General features: G+C 53.3%; 1 protein-coding gene across 1 annotated transcript in view; it reads right to left on the bottom strand.

The window, feature by feature from the left end:
• Myo18b (myosin XVIIIB) overlaps nt 1-12500 on the bottom strand; it is a 200747-nt gene that overhangs the window by 98390 nt on the left and 89857 nt on the right. The window contains 6 exon segments of the mRNA XM_051162160.1: nt 1588-1692; nt 2202-2312; nt 4913-5109; nt 5351-5354; nt 5971-6094; nt 9759-9913. Coding sequence (XP_051018117.1) covers nt 1588-1692; nt 2202-2312; nt 4913-5109; nt 5351-5354; nt 5971-6094; nt 9759-9913 — 696 coding nt within the window.

The raw sequence follows: 12500 nt of genomic DNA, 5'->3' as shown, positions 1-12500 counted from the left end.
GCTGCAGTTTATTGAAAGCTAGCCAGGTAGACCAGACAGCAGATTGAAACAAGTAGAATGGTGGGTCTGTACACACCCACTGCATGAGGGGTGGGAGAAAGAAAAGCTAAGGTTAGCCACAGCAGGAAAACATAGGTATCTCCTTCATGCCACATGCCTACGGAAGATGGATTAAAATGTAATCACACACATAAAAAGGAGCTTAGAGCTTTTAGGATATATGGTGAAATATGAACTGAAATTAAGGAGAGGGGGTTTAAAGTAGAAAGCCATAACTGTGGTTAATTTGCCTGCATTAAGGACACTTTATCAGCTGAAGGGCCTTTTAAACAGAGGTGGAGATTATCCACAGGGCAGAGATACCGAAACCTATATTATCAGAAACTGATTAGCATTTATACACAGGTCATGAACGATTCCCAGAAAACACAGACGCCAGCCGTCATGGCCAGACGAGTCACGGAAAGTAAGAGACACAGCTTTCCTCGGGGGGGGCAAGGGACCCACAGCGCCAACTCTGGGAAACCACAGTACATGCTCTGGCAGCCTGTGGTTGGTAGCATCCTTGCATCTTTTTTAGAATGCCACAGAGGTGAGGTGAGGACGCCGGGACGGTGACAGGGTCAGACCTGGGGATACATGCTGACCCGTGTGCTTAGAGCAATTAACTAACTCACCCAAATACAGACAGACAGGACAGGCACCAAAGGTGGAAGACACTCCTGCCTGGCACTCGGCCTGCCTACTTTCCTGGAAAAAAGTCTTCAGCTATGGGCACGGTGGCCATCCATACCCTACCCTGTCAGTTCAAGCATTGTCCACAGCTCACTGTCAGCAGCCACCAGAGACCGCATAGCTTCACCTGCCCATCCCGACTGAGGGCCCTCAGTTTACTCCCTTGGCTGGTCCCCAGGATCTGAGATTTTTGAAGAGCTGATGAGTATAGGCAGGAAGGATGGGTGGAGAAGCATACACCTTGGGGACATGGGGAGAGGCCAGCTCCAAAGCCTGTCCTCAGCCCTTCCAGGAGGCCAAAGGAGCTGTCCCTGTAGCTGGCTCCTAATCCACCCATCCATCCACCCATCCATCCACCCATCCACCCATCCACCACCCATCCATCCATCCACCCATCCATCCACCCATCCACCCATCCATCCACCCATCCATCCACCCATCCACCCATCCACCTACCCATCCATCCATCCACCCATCCATCCACCCATCCATCCATCCATCCACCCATCCATCCATCCACCCATCCATCCACCCATCCATCCATCCATCCACCCATCCATCCACCCATCCACCATCCATCCATCCACCCATCCATCCATCCATCCACCCATCCATCCATCCACCCATCCATCCACCCATCCATCCATCCACCATCCATCCATCCATCCATCCACCCATCCATCCATCCATCCATCCATCCCATCAGTCCACCCATCCATCCATCCACCTACCCATCCACCCATCCACCCATCCATCCATCCACCCATCCACCCATCCACCCATCCATCCACCACACAGAGGTAAGAGGCGGGCTTTCAGTTCCCCCACATGCTCCCACTGTGTGTGCCTTACCTGGTCACACAGAGTTCCAATCAAGCCTTCCAAGTCACGCTTCTCATGGAGAGCCACCTGCTTCTCCTCGTATTCCTGCTCCAATTGCATCTCCAGCTGGTGGAGCTGTGGGCACACAGGGCAGAGGCGAGCACCCTTGAATGAGTCCCCGAGCCGGACAGAGCCTTGTCCAGGGCCCTGGGAGGAGGGGACGTGGAGCCTGTGGCCATACTCTGCTGACTCGCAAATGGGAGGGACATGTCTATGATAAAGCTTAGGGACCCAAAAGCTTGGGACCTGGGCAAGAAACGGTCAGGCTGGCCAGGCTGGAGGGGACCCCCTTTACCACCTACCATGAAGTCTGGGAAATGCAGGGACGCAGGGCAAGCCTGCCAGTGAAGCTTAACTCTCTTCCCTACACCCACAGCCTGTCACGCAGTAAAGACTGCACTTGAGGTTCTAGAAGCCTCTGGGACTGTGCTTAAGGGCGGTGGGCCCCAGATGCTTGAGATCCCTCAGGGAACAAAGGACTCAGCTGGTCATAGAATGGGCGTGCTTGCAGGCCCCAGGTCCCAGCATCCTCCCCAGCAGGACCGTGGGGGCTTGCTGTATCCACAGCGCACGCGCGCACGCACCCGCTTCTGGCAGGACTGACGCACGTCCTCCAGCTCTTCCTCCCGGTCCTCTCGGTCCTTCTGGCGCATCTGCTTCATCCTCTCAATCTCCAACTCAAACCGCTGGCGAAGCTGGAGGCCGCAAGCAAGGACAGCCCATGAAGGCCCACGCCCACGCCCTGGGCCCTCCGCATCACACCCACCTTCCCGCGGTCACTCATCCACCACACTCTCCCACTGGGTTTAGTTAGGTGCAGCCTCAGAATCCCTCTTGATGCTCGCCAAGGAACCTAAAGCTCTTCTGTCTGTCTCGGAAGTTTGCAGCTGCTGTCTCTACCGTGGACACAGAGGTAGGAAACAGATCTGGGCTCCTAACATGTTGGGAACACGGAGACGGTAACGGACGATGTACATTGAGCCCCTGGCACAGTCTGGCTAAATTGGCCTCACCAAGATTGCAGCTCGTGCACAACGGGCCGAGGCTAGAGGGGGAGGATCCCAGAGGAGGGGCTGTGTGAAAAAATATAACACTTCTTTTTCATTTCTTTTCCCAGCCTCTTGGGCACTTCTGACATCTGCAATACCATTTATGTCAAGCTTATATGAGTTAACATAAAATTCCCAAGAAAAAGTGCCTTATTGAGATCAATAAATATCAGCCTGGCCTCTGCGAGGACGTGAGCTGTGCGAGGCGTGGGTGACACCGCAGCGTCCACTCAGCCTCTCTTCTTGTTTAGGTTCAGGCTGGGGAGCTGGGCAGGTGCACTGTCTCCACCCTCAAGGCTGCATTTCTCACTTCTACCTGTGGTCCTCAGTGGTACCAGGAGGACTGACAACACAAATGCCTCCTGGCTCATCCATGCTTGCAGGCAGACCTGGGGCTGCCTCTCAGTGCTCTGCCCATCTTAGTATTTCTGTGTGGACACTGTGATCTTCATCAATTGGACTTGGGGCTGCAAGACTGGCAAGGCGCCCACTAAAGAAGTGAACCATCTAAAAAAAAAAAAAAAAAAAAAAACCCACGGCTTGCCTGAGATCCTGCGGACAATGAGCTGACTCTTTGGGTATCACATGACTCTGCGTGGCCTATGGGCCTTGGCAGGAGCAGTCTACCTTGCCTGGAACTCGTGTTCAGCCAATGCTGACTGAGTCTTCAGTCTCACTTCGTGAGTCTCTCCTGACCTCCCCCTCGGCCCTTCCCAAGACTAAATCAACATGCTCAAGGTGCACTTGACCCCAGCAGGGCTCTGAGCTTTGGGGTGGTGGAGAGCACCCGATGCCAGGTTTGCTTCTCCATCTGTGTGATATCTGACGCAGATGCAGTGCTTAATGAAATGAGCGGCTAAGTCAGGCTTGCTGGTCACCCATCCGAGGCCTCCCAGCCCCTTCAATCCCACCCATGAGGCTTTGTCCTGTGAAATGGAGGGAAGCCGAGCAAGATGCGTAGAATCCACAGGCTACAGGCATTTATGTCACCTCGTGTGTGTTCCCAGAGTGGACAGGGTTTAAACGGAATTGCCAATTACAAAAATCCTCCAATAGAAATTCCTTTAGAGATAAGCACTGAAACTTCCCTCCCCTTGAAAAACTGGGTGGCTTTTATACAGACGGGAAAATACATGTGTCTCCATTCCCTGTACCTCTCCGAAAATCTAGAAATGCTAATGCCGACATTGAGTATGTAAGGCCATGGGTTCTGTGTCTTACTGTTTCCTTCTCTTCTTAGTGTTTATTTTTAGATGGTGGATTTTGGGGTGGGGGGCACAGAGTCTGTTATTACATCTGACACTGACCTCAAACTCTCTATGGAGCTGGCTTGGAGCTCATGGTGGTCCTTTTGTCTCAGAGTGTGGGGACAGCAGGTGTTAGCCACCACACCGGCTCTTAGCCCTGACTTCAGCTTGAGCTTTCCTGGCTCATGTTTCTGTATTTAGACTTTTTCTGTTGCTACGCCTGTGTCTTGTGGCTGCTTCAAACTCCGCGGCTTGCCAAGTACCTAGAAACCAGCTGCTTCCCTGAGGACACTGGGAGTCTGCTTTTCAGTCCCCGCCTACTCCCTCAGTTATTGCACACCCCCTAAATCCCAGAAGGTTCATCTCCCTAGACTCTGTGCCTGAAGTAGACGTTTGAGCCTCACAGTCTGAGGACTCCAGTTCAAATCCCCTCCCCACCTCCCTCTCCTCCCCTGCCTCTCTCTCTCTTTCTCTAATTCTCTCTCTCTCTCTCTCTCTCTCTCTCTCTCTCTCTCTCTCTCTCTCTCTCTCTCTCTCTCCCTCCCTCTCCCTCTCTCTCTCTCTCACACACACACACACACAATGATGACAATGACAACGACCTCAGGCCTCAGCTTCCACACCCATGAGGAAACGATCCTCCCATGCCCCTTATGAAGTCTTTATATAGAGACACGAGAAGGGGTCAGGGAGAGCGAGGGGCTGGCTGAGTCTCACACATGAACAGTGATCAACAAAGTTAGATACTTAGTGAGTAATTATAAGTTGAGCACCAACAGTGCCCCTGGTGTCATTCTTGGCTACAGAAGGCACTGAGAGGGAAGAGTGATCAAACAGCCAATCAACAAGCAAACCCCTTCCCGACACCAGACTTGTAAAGTGTGCCACTGAGCCCCGGGTGCCCAGTGCCAAGGATAGGCTGTGGGGCAGGACTCCTGCAAGGGGCTGGCTTCTCTGAGGCTTTCTGGAGTGGCCCCTGGACAGGGAGGGTCTCTTCACCTGTTCCAGCTGCCTGATGGTGTTTTCCTGCTGGCTGTGGACCTTGGCTTGCTCAAGGGCGCTGGACTCCAGTTCCCAGAGCCTCTCTTTCAGGCTGGCCACGCCTTGCTCCCCGACAGAGGCACAGCCCAGCAGCTCCCGCTTCTGGCTCTGCAGCTTTTCCACCTCCTGCCTCAGTTTCCCCAGCTTCTTCCTCTCTTTGCTGCAAAGAAAGGGGCAGAGGAGGGATGGAGTCACGTGACCATGGTCCTCTCCCCGGGGTGGGGTGGGGGAGGGCCTCCAACCTCTACACACAAGCTTAGCTGCTTCTCAGGCTCAGTACCATTAGACAGACAGGTCTCCCTACGCAGCACAGGCTGACTTCAACCTCAGTATCCTCCTGCCTCAGCTGCCCTAGTGCTGAGATGACAAGCTTTCATTACCACCCGGGGGTCCCACTTTGCTGTCCTCCACTCTTGGCCCCATCCACAGTTACCCTGGAGACACTAGTCTGGCTCGGGGGACCCTGGGGGATGGAGGGAGATGGATCTTCCTGGAGTTGGATCTCCGGTGCATGAAAGGAAAGTGTTCTTTCTGTTAGAAAAAGAAGCCAGCAGAGGCCAAGGGGAGGGATCAGGGAGGCAGATGGGAACCGTCCAATAGGAAGTTGGATCCAGGGCAAAGGCTGCTGCAGGCTCTCTCATGACTGGGTAAATGACTGGGTGAAGGGTACAGGGGTCATCCTGAGGGGTCATGAGGAGCCACTGAAGGCCAAGGAGCAGGTAATGTCACAAACTCCCTCTGTATCAGAGGCTGCTTTGGGCTGCCTGTGGCTTCTGGATGAAGTCATGACTGGCTCAGTTTCATTTTCTGCTGAGCCTCACGCACTTCCCAGGTAACGTGTGGGACCCTGGAGCATGTCACTATAGAGGGTTATCTGTCTGTCCGCCTCTGTGGGCGCCATGAGGACACGCTGTGACCACAGCACCACCCAGGGCTCTCGCTTCCTCTGCCCACCGCAGCAGCAGCAGCAGCGAGCGAATGCTGGCGTCTCTATGGAGTCCCCACCGCCCGCCTACCTCCAGCTGCTGCTGTAGCTGGCCCAGCTCCCAGCGCACTCCACTGTTCTCCTGGCTCAGTTTCTCCCTGAGGCTCTTCTCAAACATCAACTCCCCCAGCGCCTGGGCCAGCTGCAAGTCAAACCTGCCCAAGACAGAATGGATATGTCAGGGAACCATAGTAGGGGAAACTGAGGCAGGGTCAGGTGTGAATGAGTGGGCTTTTCTTGTGCGAGGTTGTTGGGGCAATGGGGGGATCTGAAGTATCATGAAGGGAGTTTCAGATTCCTAAAGGATTTCCTTCCAAACACTGGAGACATTATAAAACATGGAGACAAAAATCTACAAGTGTGTTTAAATATGGAGCATATTAAATAATACATATTTATAATAAAAGATGTGAATATTAGAGAAGAGGAGGGAAAAAGAGAAACAGAGAGAAAAAGACAGAAAGAAGAGAGAGAGAGAGAGAGAGAGAGAGAGAGAGAGAGAGAGAGAGAGAGAACACAGGAGCTAATCCATCTTGTTGGATACTCCTTCCCTGTCCATGCTGGAGGTTCTGTGTGTAAGTGTTCCCAGCTAGCGTGCAAATGCTTGTGGCTCTATATCTCATTTCATGCCACAGGGGCTGGCACCAGCTGCGGATGACATGCCAGGCACTCCCAGGCCGACTGTTCCTCAACAACCCCGCAGCCCCCAGCATCAGCAACCAGGAGGCAAAGGCCTACAGGTCATCAGAGGGCGGAGGAAGGGACTCCTGCCCGCCATAAAGGTGATCACCGTGGGGCTGCCTTCCTGGCCCACTATACTCTGCTTATTTGCTCCGATATCTACCTCATCGGGGTGAGCACCCCTCTAGAGAACTTTGCCAGGCCACAGTGAGGGGTGACTGCGTCGCACGCAGGAGGCCCCGCCACTCAGCAATCCTGGTATGGCACCTGGGGTGTGGACATTAGTGACAAGAAGGGCTCCTGTATAAGATCATCACATCAGCTGTCTTTCATAGCCCCAGGCTCCCAAGAAAGCCAATCATAGCTCTCTTTAGAAAGCTCCCCTGCTGGAACAGCCCAGAAGTTTTCTGATTGGCTGCTGGCGACATCACTTCAGAGGTTCTGTTTGCTGGTGGGTCCCTGAATGCTGAGGATGGTGGTGATGAGGCAGTTCCAACATCCTGAGCCTTGGGCCGGGGTCTGTGGGGTCTTTAGCAATGTGGCCAGTGACTGATGGGGAGCCACAGAAGGATAAGGAGGAGCAGATATGTGGGGTACATATGTGAAAGAAGAAACAAGTTCAAAGAGGTGTATTGGTTGAGCCCCAAATTCCACAGTGGCAGAAGTAATGGTGAGCTCAGATTCTGTCTAGCATCGTAGCCAATCCAATCTGCCTGTCCACGCCCTGGGGCAGGTGAGGCGAGGCAGCAGGGGCCAGAGAGGGACCAGCATTCTGGAGGAATTCTCAGCACGACACCTGATGCCAAAGAAAGGCTCCTATAGACTCCCAACTTCTGAAAGACACATTTGCGGGGACACACACACACACACACACACACACACACACCGACTCCACCAAGCACAGGCCTGCCCAGGGCTCAACCTCCAGAGGTGCAGGGCCAGTAGCCTGACACATGGCTCACCCCAAGAACTCCATCAGCTCTTGGAATGAAGCTTTGTGACCGATGCCTCCGGTATCTATAGCAACAAGGCTTCGACCCCAGATGGAAATACTCTGGTTCACTTGGATGCAGAAGCCAAGATGGGAGTGGGGAATTCTAATGGTGTGGACACAGCTGTGCCTGCAACTGAGGCGGCCCTGGAGCAACACGCTGAACTGTCTCTGGCTTCTAGAATATTCTCTGTCACTAGGGATGTTCAGTCCACCACATGGTAACTTCAGCCACCTCATGGGCTCCCTTTAAACTGCTCATCCTCCTGGAAGCTGCATGTGGCTTATCAGGAATTTAGCATCAAAAACTACTTCTAAGCCAGAGCTGGTGTGGGGAGTGCAAGACTCCACAGGCAGTAGGTGAGTTCTGAGGAATGGAAAGGCCAGATAAGATGAGGCCCTTCCCAGGGCACACAATGTATGCCCCTGGGGTGAGGAAATACATTAGCCAAGTGTCACAGGCCAGTGCCTCTCTGTCAGAGAGCCGATGTCCTCAGGAGGGGCAGAATTCCCAGGTGAGGACCAAGAAGCTGCCAACCAGGAGAAGCCTGAGAGGTGTCGGTACATTCGGTGCTCGGCTTATAGCTGTGGCCTGTGAGGGAAGCGATGTCATTATATCTGGTGCTCGGCTTATAGCTGTGGCCTGTGAGGGGAGAGGTGTCAGTACGCCCGGTGCTCAGCTTATAGCTGTGGCCTGTGAGGGAAGAGAAGTCATTATATCCGGTGCTCGGCTTATAGCTGTGGCCTGTGAGGGCTGTTCTCCAGTAACTGGTGCAAGGCTAGGCCACCTCTAAGATATCAGTCTTTCTGCAGCTCAGAGTGGAGCTGCCACTGGACAAGGTCACTGTCCAACGTCCCAAGTGGCTGGCACGGACTTGGGTCATATACTCCATACAAGAGTGAAGGTTTGCCCATGTGCCCAGGTGGGTGTTGAACAGAGAATGGAGCAAAGGGCCAACGAGAAGAGAGCAATGTTTGTTTGGAAGAGTGTATTGATGATGCACAGAAGGCCATTTAAGATGAAGATGTCACCCCGGGAAAGCAAGAGACAGTATAGAGCTGGGCATGGTGGCACACACCTTCAACCCCAGCCCTTGGGAGCAGAGGCAGAGGCAGAGGCAGGCAGATCTCTGAGTTTGAGGCCAGTCTGGCCTACAGAGTGACTTCCAGGATAGTCAAGGCTACACAGAGAAACCTGTCTGGCAGGGGGAGGAGAAAGGTGATGGGAGGAGGAGGAGGAGGAGGAGGGAGAGGGGGCCATCAGGGATCAGAAACCGTAGAACGTGATCCTGCCCATGGCTTCTTGGAAATGAGCCCTCCAAGCAAAGCCAAGGCTGGCTCACCTGGGCCACGCCTCAGCGTTTTGTCATGAGTTCTCTAATTTAGGCAGCATTTCAACCACAGGAAAGCAAGGGTGGCGCCCAGGAGCACCATCCAAGCTGCCCATAAATTTATGTGTAAGGTCCAGATCCTGCCAGAACTGCTCCACCCACAGATCAGAGTCCACGCCCTCAGTATGAAGGGTGGGGACCCCTGTTTGAGGAGGGTTCTTTAAATTTTTTCCTTGTCCACCCCTTTCAGCACTGGGGGTGGGCAACTGAATCCAGGTCACTTGGATGCTCTGAGACCGTCATATAGTTCTCAGCATGAGAGAAAGACCCCCCCTCACCCCTATCTACAGATGGGAGTCTGTGACACAGACGGCTTGAACGCCCAGCTCAAACTCACATAGCTAGAAAGGGGAGAAAGGGAGCAGTCAGACACCAACTGGTATGGTCTCCTAAGAGGCACAGACTGCCCCCCCATCACACTAGCTCGCCCTCATTCTCCACAACAACCCTCATGATGAAAAGAGATGGTGGAGCCCAGAGAGGGCAAGTCATTTCCACAAGGTCACAAAGCCACCGGGAACAAGGCAGGCTGGGTAACAGGAAAGAACCATTGCTTGCTGGAGTCTTGAGGGCCTGACAGGAATTCTGCACTGAGGGTGGGAATGCGGGGGGGGGGGGCTGCACACTGCACTCCAGGATGCTCCACGGAAGTGGAAGAGCTTTGGGAGAGAAGCCAGAGGCCTCAGCATACCCCGTCACCATGCAGCATGCAGCCCACCCTGGTGGCCTCATAAATTGTGTGGGGCACTGACTCACTTCTTGTGTTTCCTCTCTAGTTCATGGTTGCTGCTCTGCTGGTTGTCCAGCAGCACCCGAGTGTCCTCCAGGTCCCAGGTGAGATGGTGGCACTTCCTCTTCAGCTGGTGAGCCGTCTTCTTGACCTCTTCATACGCGCTCTGCAGCTCCCTGAGCTATGGAAAGAAGGGAGGAGGGAGGCTCACCAGTGCCCTCATTTCTAAGGTCAACGCCATGTAAGGAAATGCATGCTGGGAGAGAGGGCCTCATAGGAGTTCCTGCCAGCTCAGGAAGCAGCTTCCCTGAGCTCCTCTTTGCTGGGAGGTGAGTCCATCAGTCTCTCAATGATCTTTCCGCTTCACCTCAGCCAACCTCCTGCCTCACACCCATAATTCATTTTTTCCTGCCCTGCTTCAACCTGACACTTTGACTAGCAGATGACTGATGGATCTGTCGTCTGAGGAGACCTGTGAGGACTAGCTACAAAGTCACCAAGAGGGCCAATCCAAGCAGACCACACATAACAGCAGGCATCGCATGGTCCATGGTGTGGATTGAAGCCCACAGCTTGCTCTTGGCTGTGAACAAACGGGAGCAAGCCTCCTGCATCTTCCCTGGAGCACTGCCACCACCATGCACTCGTGTACACATACACACATGCATGCACACACACATACAAACACACTCACACACACACACACACACACACACACACACACACACACACACACACACACAGGCGGTGCCCTAGTTTAGATCTGGGGAAGAGTAGGAGTCAGCACACAAGCTTTGAAGAAGTAGCCTCATTAAAAGGCTGCTTTAAATAAGCAAAACTCTGAGTTAATGAGGCCTGTAATTCTAAATTCAGTATTTGAAGGCAAATGGGATGTTTTCTTATGTTCCGCTGCTTGGAGAAGGTTGCGGGTTTATGACTTTTTAATGTGGTGTGAACATCCCCCCCTTCCTTAGGGAAAGTGACCCGACTTTGTAATTCGTTGTTACAGACCCAGGCTGCCACTACCCCTTTGTCAGTCTGTGTGTGGGCGCCCAGGCGTCTAGTAAGAGCCGCAGCTCTTCATCCTGGAAGCAACTGTTAAAAGCCAGACAATGTCCACTGTCTTTAAGGTCCCCAGTGGTCACTCTTCTGCCTCTTCTGCAGGACATCAGCTCCTTTCTCTCCCACATCGAGAATACAATAGCAGAAGCAGCCAGCGGAGGCCCCCACCTTATGGCTCTTAAAATGAATGGGAGAGACGAAGACACAAAGAGACGATTCTACACTGCAGGGTGTGTGCCAGAGTTGGGGAGAATGGCCAAGGGGTTACTAATCTGTGCTGACTAAGGCTTTCTAGAGAGGGGCATTTGAGGTCTGAAGCTAGGGTGCGGATCTAGACAGAAAAGGAGGAACCATCTTCCAAGTCCCAGCAGCAGTTTACGCAACAGGCCCGGGCTGAGAAAGAGCAAGAGGAAATCAGTGCAGTGCTGGGATGGGCTCCTGAGGCTCGGCTCTTCCAAATTCACCCCTATGATGATATGAAAGTGATTATTTCATCTTGTGAGACAGCATCTCATACGGCTCAGGCCTGTCTGCAACTTGGTACGTGGCCAAAGCTGGCCTCAAATCCCTGTTCCTGTCTCCCTAGTGTGAGGAGAGCAGGCATAAGCTACTATCCCTGGCTCGGCATGGCAATTTGAGCTGACTGTGGGAGTATTGAGGTGCATTGTGGGAGTCTGTGCCGTTTGCCTTCACCCCACGTGTAGAGTGCAGAGCAGTGACCGGAGATGCCAGCAGGCAAGTGCCCACGGTCGCAGTAAACACCCAGACAGGAGGAGGGTTGATGCTCCTAACAATGAGCTTTGCTCCCAGGAAAGAAGGGGAAGCTGTGCCTGGTGATGCAGGCCTCTCATCCCAGATGTCTGAGGAAGGAAGATAGCAAGGTCAAAGGCCACCCTAACAACACAGCAAGATACCGTCTCAGAAGAAGTGAAACCGAAGCCCGTGTCACACAGCTTCGTGGCAGAGCGCTCGCCAACACGCACAAGCGAAGGCCATGTTCAGTCCCCAGCACTGAGACATAATGGTCGTGGGGCCTCCGGGAGATTAGATACACAGGTGACAGGGAGCCAGGCCAACAAAGGTGGGTCACTGCCTCATGGCAGCCTTGCCCAGGGTGAGAGCCATCGGCAGACTCCAACATCTCTGCAAGGAGAGGTATGTGGCTAGCCTGACAGACCCAGGAGAGTCAGAGAGAAGCTCACAGTGAGAAGGGGAATGGGACACCCCAGCTGGGCTGTGGTGGGGAGCCCTGAAGTCGTGGATGAGGGAGGAAGCTATCGCCAAGGGACCCTCTTCCAAGCATATTTCTGACAGAGGACCTTTCTCATGCCCCATTATCAAAGGACGACTGCTAAAAACCAATGTAGCTAGGAAAATTAAGACTGGTTCAATGTTGACCTGATAAAACCTAGCTCAGCACATGCGCGTGCGCACACACACATGCACACATATGCATGCACACATACACATGCACGCGCGCGCACACACACACACACACACACACACACGAATGCACGCACATGCACGCACACACTTTACCATGAGTGAAGAAGAAAAAGAAACATTCTATAGCAAAAGGGCACCTAGGGCTGCTGGAGCCAGAGCAGAGAGGACCCCCAAGGGTCAATCAAGATGTAGACAACACTCAAAACTGTCCATCTTGACAGCACCATGAGCAACACTAGAACAACCTGGAAGGGATTCGG

Source organism: Acomys russatus, chromosome 19 (genome assembly GCF_903995435.1).
Source record: "Acomys russatus chromosome 19, mAcoRus1.1, whole genome shotgun sequence".
Classification (NCBI taxonomy): domain Eukaryota; kingdom Metazoa; phylum Chordata; class Mammalia; order Rodentia; family Muridae; genus Acomys; species Acomys russatus.
This window is presented reverse-complemented; position numbering and strand designations above follow the sequence as displayed.